The sequence below is a fragment of the Primulina eburnea genome, chromosome 6, assembly GCF_022965805.1.
Source record: "Primulina eburnea isolate SZY01 chromosome 6, ASM2296580v1, whole genome shotgun sequence".
NCBI classification, from domain to species: Eukaryota; Viridiplantae; Streptophyta; class Magnoliopsida; order Lamiales; family Gesneriaceae; genus Primulina; species Primulina eburnea.
The window spans coordinates 3,098,277-3,104,858 of NC_133106.1; the positions used below are offsets into that span (position 1 = coordinate 3,098,277).

The 6,582-nt window shown below is 37.8% G+C and overlaps 1 protein-coding gene across 1 annotated transcript; it reads left to right on the forward strand.

Annotated features, from left to right (window-relative positions):
• Positions 1 to 226: 226 nt before the first annotated feature.
• LOC140833771 (protein root UVB sensitive 2, chloroplastic-like) lies at positions 227 to 3,726 on the forward strand. The gene is given in 11 exon segments (XM_073198162.1): positions 227 to 379; positions 521 to 643; positions 1,027 to 1,115; positions 1,203 to 1,287; positions 1,416 to 1,475; positions 1,566 to 1,659; positions 1,737 to 1,834; positions 1,961 to 2,140; positions 3,016 to 3,138; positions 3,217 to 3,393; positions 3,395 to 3,726. Coding segments are annotated over 11 exon segments (1,290 nt in total). The 5' UTR covers positions 227 to 367; the 3' UTR covers positions 3,644 to 3,726.
• The last annotated feature ends 2,856 nt before the right edge of the window (positions 3,727 to 6,582 follow it).

Genomic DNA, 6,582 nt, shown 5'->3' on the forward strand with positions numbered 1-6,582 from the left:
TATTTTGTAAGACGGTCTCGCGAATCTTTATTTGTGAGACGAGTCAACCTCACCGATATTCACAATAAAAAGTAATATTTTTTCATGGATGACTCAATAAAAGACTCGTCTCACAAAATACGATCTGTGAGATCGTCTCACACAAATTGTTGTCAATATAAATATAGTTAATAATTATTGATGTTTCTCCAAACATGATATAGTTGACCATAGTTAAGACATTATTTTTAAAAATAATATTTATGAGTAGTTAAGTAGGAGCATACCGTACGGTTCTGTCTCAGCCTGCTGAAGAAATTCCGACTGGCGGCGGCGGCGGCTAGGCTATGCTAGGCTTCGAGGCCTTCGATTCCCGCTGTGGTTACCCATGATTTTTTCGGTCTCTTTCTAAATTCTAAGTAAACTAGTTTTTGGTTATTTTCCTTACCTTAAACAAATAAAAATTATTTGTCTCTCGTATCTTCTCTCTCTCACCATTGTTTCCGTTTCTTGAAGTCATTTTTTTGTGTATTTTATACAGGAAATTTTGAAAATGTTAAAGAAGGATCCAATCGATGCCACGCAGACAATACCCGTGTACTGGATTGAAACTTCGGATTCTGTGTCTCGCCGCTTTGAGTTCGAAGCCGATGGTCGATTGTCGGTGAGCTAATTTTTCAGTTCGTTTGTTCTTGCTGGTGCATAACATGAAATGCTGAACCCAGTGTTATTTTCCTTTGAATTTTCAATATAGAATGTCCTTGAGCTAGTTCTAACTGAGTAATTCGCGGTTTTTATTATTCTTCTTTTTGTGTATTGTGTGGATGCTACTATTCTGCAAGTGTTGAGATACTTGCATGTTCGGACTTTTCTTTATAACTTCATTGAAGCGAAAGAGAATGACTTTTTGCATTGGAGGCAAAGTTTATTTTCTCGAAACAATTAGGCATAAATCTTCTAGATATTTTTCCTGAATACTTTTCGGGTATTTTTTTTTTAATAGAAATCATATATAGCCCTGAAAGTGGTTTTGGTGACTGTACACAGATGAAGATAGTTGATGATGCAAGACCTGCTTCCCGTAGAGTTGTTGAATCATTCCTGAATAAGTTTTTTCCTTCAGGATATCCCTATAGGTAACTTGCATTGTGTATCCTGCTTGATTCGGGTCTAAAGTACAAGTCATGATTTATTGTTTGAGTTGGGGCATCCGACATCTACAGTGTGAACGAAGGATATCTTAGATACACACAATTTCGAGCCTTGCAACACTTCACCAGTGCGGCATTATCTGTGTTATCAACTCAGGTCTTCTTATGATAGTATTGTGTGTGATTATTTTGCATGAAATGTCATGCTGAATACTGTTTAACATTCTTAGTAATTCACATCCCACCACTATTGTAGGGACTTTTTAACGTCTTAATCCCTTTCAGTCACTGCTATTTGCTGCGGGCTTGAGACCTACTCCAGCACAAGCTACTGCTGTCAGTTGGGTAAGATTTTATTTGTTGGATGAATTGGTGAGGTTTCTTAAGCTTGTTTTTAAAATTTGGGCTTTGTTATATTGTTTTGATCTAGTGCAGATATTAAAAGATGGAATGCAGCATGTTGGGAAGCTCATATGTAGCAATTTGGGTGCAAGAATGGACTCAGAGCCCAAAAGCTGGAGAATTTTGGGTTTGTTCTGAAATCTTGTTTAAGTTCTCTAGCTGTCTACGAGATGATTGATAGAAATGAAATTTCCTACTTGGTAGCTGATGTTCTGTACGATGTGGGTGCTGGTCTAGAAGTTCTTTCCCCTTTATGCCCACAGTTATTTCTTGAAATGGCTGGACTAGGTAATTTCGCTAAGGTTAGTCAAATATTTTCTAGACACGGGTATTTTTTTTATGTAATGCAAAGAATGAAGTGTTCTCGTTCCTTTTAGATTTATTTGTGATTATTTAAAACACCAGGAATGTTGTTCTCATTTGATCAGGGAATGGCAGTTGTTGCTGCAAGAGCAACTAGGCTGCCAATTTATTCATCGTTTGCAAAAGAGGGAAATCTCAGCGATCTTTTTGCTAAAGGTGAAGCCATTTCCACTCTGTGCAATGTTTTTGGAATAGGAGTTGGAATTCAGTTAGCGTCCACAGTTTGCTCATCCATGAAGGGAAAGGTACTTTCCTTGTTGCCATCTCTTATTGATATCCAGCTATTTTAAATTTATATATTATATCTAGGAATAGTGAATTTGACCAAATTGCTTCTAGGTTTTTTTTTTCTAGATATTTACCAAGAAAATGATTGGAAATTTATAGATTCACATTTTGTATGGTTGGATGGCTTGGCAGAGCTGTGATATGGGCTCCAGTGACTTCTAGAGAATATCGGTACTCTATTCACATCTTTTGAAAGAAGCAATAGTAATGAAAGATTTTACAATTTTCGCTCAATTCAGATAGTTACTCTCTGATGTGCTCTTTTATAATATATAGTTGGAGTTACGTATATGAGGCAGGAATGAAGGCCACTAAGATGCTAAAGCTGCTATAATGTTTGCTTTTAGTGATATTGCAACACCGAAATGATTATATTAAATATAATTAGAATGATGTTGGCTTACATTGAACCTTAATACACCTGATGACATGATAATCATGAAAGTAATGGTTCTAAAGAAAACACAGGGGCTAGCAAAGTTAAGGGGTGCCATGGTGGATATCAGATAATCATTGTCGACAAGTTACTGGTCACTTGAAAAGGAGCATCTGATGTTTGTGGATCGTAATTCTCATTTTATGGTGCGAAGAATGAAGGAAAGAATAATTTATCGTCGTGATGTTGTACAGATCCATTGTTCACAGTCAATATAGCTACAAAATGGCTTGTTTTCTAAGTTTGTTATTACGTTATTGCATTTTTCATGAAAATTCTCGATGTTCTCTACTTTCAGTAAATTTATACGATTGTCTGGGTGATTGGTATCATTTGTGCTATGCCACTTTCAAATGCTTTGTATGATGGTTTTTTATGATTCCAAGCATCTTGCAGTTGATAGTCGGACCGCTCCTGTCTTTGGTACACGTTTATGGTGTCAGCGAAGAGATGCGAGCTACACCAGTCAACACACTCAATCCACAGAGAACCGCTATGATTGTTGCCCACTTTTTAAAGGTTTAGCACCAAACAAGCTTGAGATATTAACCAAATCTGTTTCTTCGACAACTTAAGCTTTTGATATTTTTAAACCAGACTGGTAGAATTGCTAGTCCGGCTGATTTAAGGTATAGAGAAGATCTCTTATTCCCTGGACGATTAATAGAGGAAGCTGGGAACGTTAAGATAGGAAGAGCTATACATGAGGTTCTCAAGCCTTCCCAGCTCCACCAAGTCAAAGATAGATTCCCAGACGAAAGATTTATACTTGCCTGCTGGAGCAAAATGGACAGACTTGATATTGGAGCGCAGCGCCACTGGTGAAGACGCGCTTAGAGGATGGTTAGTCGCTGCATATGCTGCAGATATTGAAAATTCCTTGCGTATGCCGAGCGAGAATGTGTTGGAAGAGGCTTTCGATAGGATGGACAACGTGTTTCCGTCGTTTATACTGGCAGTTCGGGCTAAGGGGTGGCACACAGATCGGTTTCTTGATGGGGCTAGATGTCGTTTTACATTGTAATGTAATCTTAGAAACCTCTTAATGTGATGTTAGAAACCTTATGTTTGCTCATTATTTTATGGATTGCGGACGTGTCAAGTGCTTTTAAGCACCGATTTGAATGAAAATTTAAAAATCTAACTTCTAAACACGAAACAATTATGAATATCTAATTTGATTATTAGGTCTAAATGTCCTTAAAAATTATGATGCTAAAACGAAAGATTTGAATGGAAAACGATAATGGAAAATATAAAGTTCTTATCATGATCATTGTATTTACATAATCACAAGAAATCTAAAATGAACATAAAAACAAAATTGGAAATTGGAACGACAAACTAGACAAAATATTAGAAAAACTAAGAAACTGTGAAAGTTCGCTAAAAATTTGACTAAAGAGAATTTGCGGTGTTTGCAAGTATTGTTGAGTTGAGTTCTTTGCTTCTGCCATTGCTTTCCTTCTTCTACACGGTCTGAGCAGTTTTCCCACTCTTCCATCATTCCACGATCTCCTCTGCTTGAGTGACCTATTCAAACTTCTTTGAATGAGCTTCTATGTCTCTGCCTGTTAATTCAATTCCTTCACTGCATTATATAACCATGGACTGCAACTGCTCATCTAGCATCAACCATAAGCACTCAATCCCAACTCGTTTCTTGTTCGTTCATGTTAATTGTCCCACATCGGTTGGATAGATAACTTGGGAGTTGTATATATTGGCTTGGACAATCCTCCCCCCTTGAGCTAGCTTTTGGGGTTGAGTTAGGTCCAAGTTCCAATCTTAACATGGTATCAGAGCCCAGGTTCCACCGTTATGTGTTGGACTGTCTATAATTAGGCCACCCGTTCTGCCCATAATTGGGTCATTTGTAAACTTCACGCTCCAGATGTTAATTCCTGTCCCACATCGGTTGGATAGATAACTTGGGAGTTGTATATATTGGCTTGGACAATCCTCCCCCCTTGAGCTAGCTTTTGGAGTTGAGTTGGGTCCAAGTTCCAATCTTAACAGTTCATGACCCAATCGAGAACTGCCGTCAATCTGCTTCTGCTCTCTTCCATGCAACAACCACTCTCCACCTTTTTTTATTCGGTTGTGCGGTTCTTATCAGCCATCGTTTTGTCATTCTTTGTCTTAATGGTGTTTATCATTTTGCTCAAATGAAATCTACAAGCATTTGCAAGCCCTATCCCCAAATTTGTTCCAGTTGTCCATCCAATTGTCGCCTTTATTGTTGATATGCACGCGGCCCAAACGACTCCCTAAGATAACTGTCTGTGTCCCATTACCACATGTAGGTCTCTTGTTTTTGCTTTTATGCTCACTTACACGTATATATTCTCATATATTGAGTCAACCGAACCTTGTGGGAGTAACATTATTACCTGTGGGGAAACAATGATTCTCTTGCGTCTTATTTCTAGTTTGGCTTGGCCAAATTTCCCATCTTGATTTAATTGATTCATTTTGATGTGCTCTGGCTTCACAGGTGCTGAAGCAAAGTTGTATGTTCTTTCTTGTATACGTATTTCATTATGCCCTGGCTCTTTGGAAATTTATACATGTCATTGTTTTTCATTCTTTGTCTATGTGGAATTCGTGTGGCGAGTTGGGCGGCTCTATGCTGTTTGGCCATTCATTAACCTTCACGATCATGGTTGTGGCAAGGCGGCCATCAGTTGGTCTTGACTTGACTATATCTATTAACCTATGAATTCCTTGTAGAAATTTTATATTTTTGCAGTTTTTAAGGTGTAATAATTGTCCTTGTTGGAAGAGCGATCAAACCATGGTGCTTGAGCTGCTGAGCGGTTTAAAAGATATGAGTTGCACCATTACCACCAGCTTAACTCTTAGTAAAATGGCAAGCACTCGATCTGAAAATTAGTATCAAAGCTAATGTCACATGTTCGATTTCCATTGATTGCAAAGATAGCAATTATTAGGAGAGAGATTGTTGGGAGCAAAATTGTGGGGCCTGGGTCCAACATCTAATACTAATAATTGTAGATTTAACAAACTAAACGATTGAGTAAAACATATAATATGTGGTTCACAAACCAATATGAACATCGTTAAAATAATTTAAAGGTCTTAAATGTTTGAAATATAAGTTTTAACATGCCAAAATAAACTAGTGAGCCAAAGTAATCTAAACATCATCAAATAGCTCCTAAGACCCGAGAATCCCGCTCTAACTCGCATCTCCTCGCCTGGAGTTGGATCTGGCAACCGAAGCCTCGCCTCACCTACCGTTAAGAACATGAAATCAAGAGGTAGCCGACGTGCCCGTGAGTATAAACTCAGTATGATACAATCAATAACATATGAGAATTAAAATGACAAATAGTTCATATGAATTGCATAAAGATGCAATATAATGCACTGCATGATCAGAAGCTGTGGACTATCAATAAATCTCAAGATCAAGTGAATAATCTGGTCATAGGGTACCCAAGGGAAGAGAATCCCCCAGCAACATCCACCGACTCATCCGCTCGAGGTGGGGTGCTGTGTTCTACAATTCCAGGACTATGATGCGCCTATAGAGAGTGTTCAAACCATAGCAGCGACCTCCGCATACACTATGCCAACTCAACTATAACCCCCATACGTCCATAAAATCAATAAATCAAGGCGACCTCCACCATATCAAATCTGAATGGAAAAGTGGCTCAATATGAAATGTAATGATGCATATCAATATCATCTCAATATCACAATAAACTCATCTCAACACAACAAGCATCATCAAATCATAATTAATTCATCGAGCCATAGAATTTTCAATTTAAAATAAAAATGATATTTTTACCTCGTATGTTACCGACCGTAACATACTTTTCAAATATTACCAAAAAGAGATCGAAATGTGTAGTTGAGAAGTCTTGAACCTCTGAAGTCTACTATAACTCAAGAACTCAGATCATTTATCAAAACATAGTAGTTCGGTAC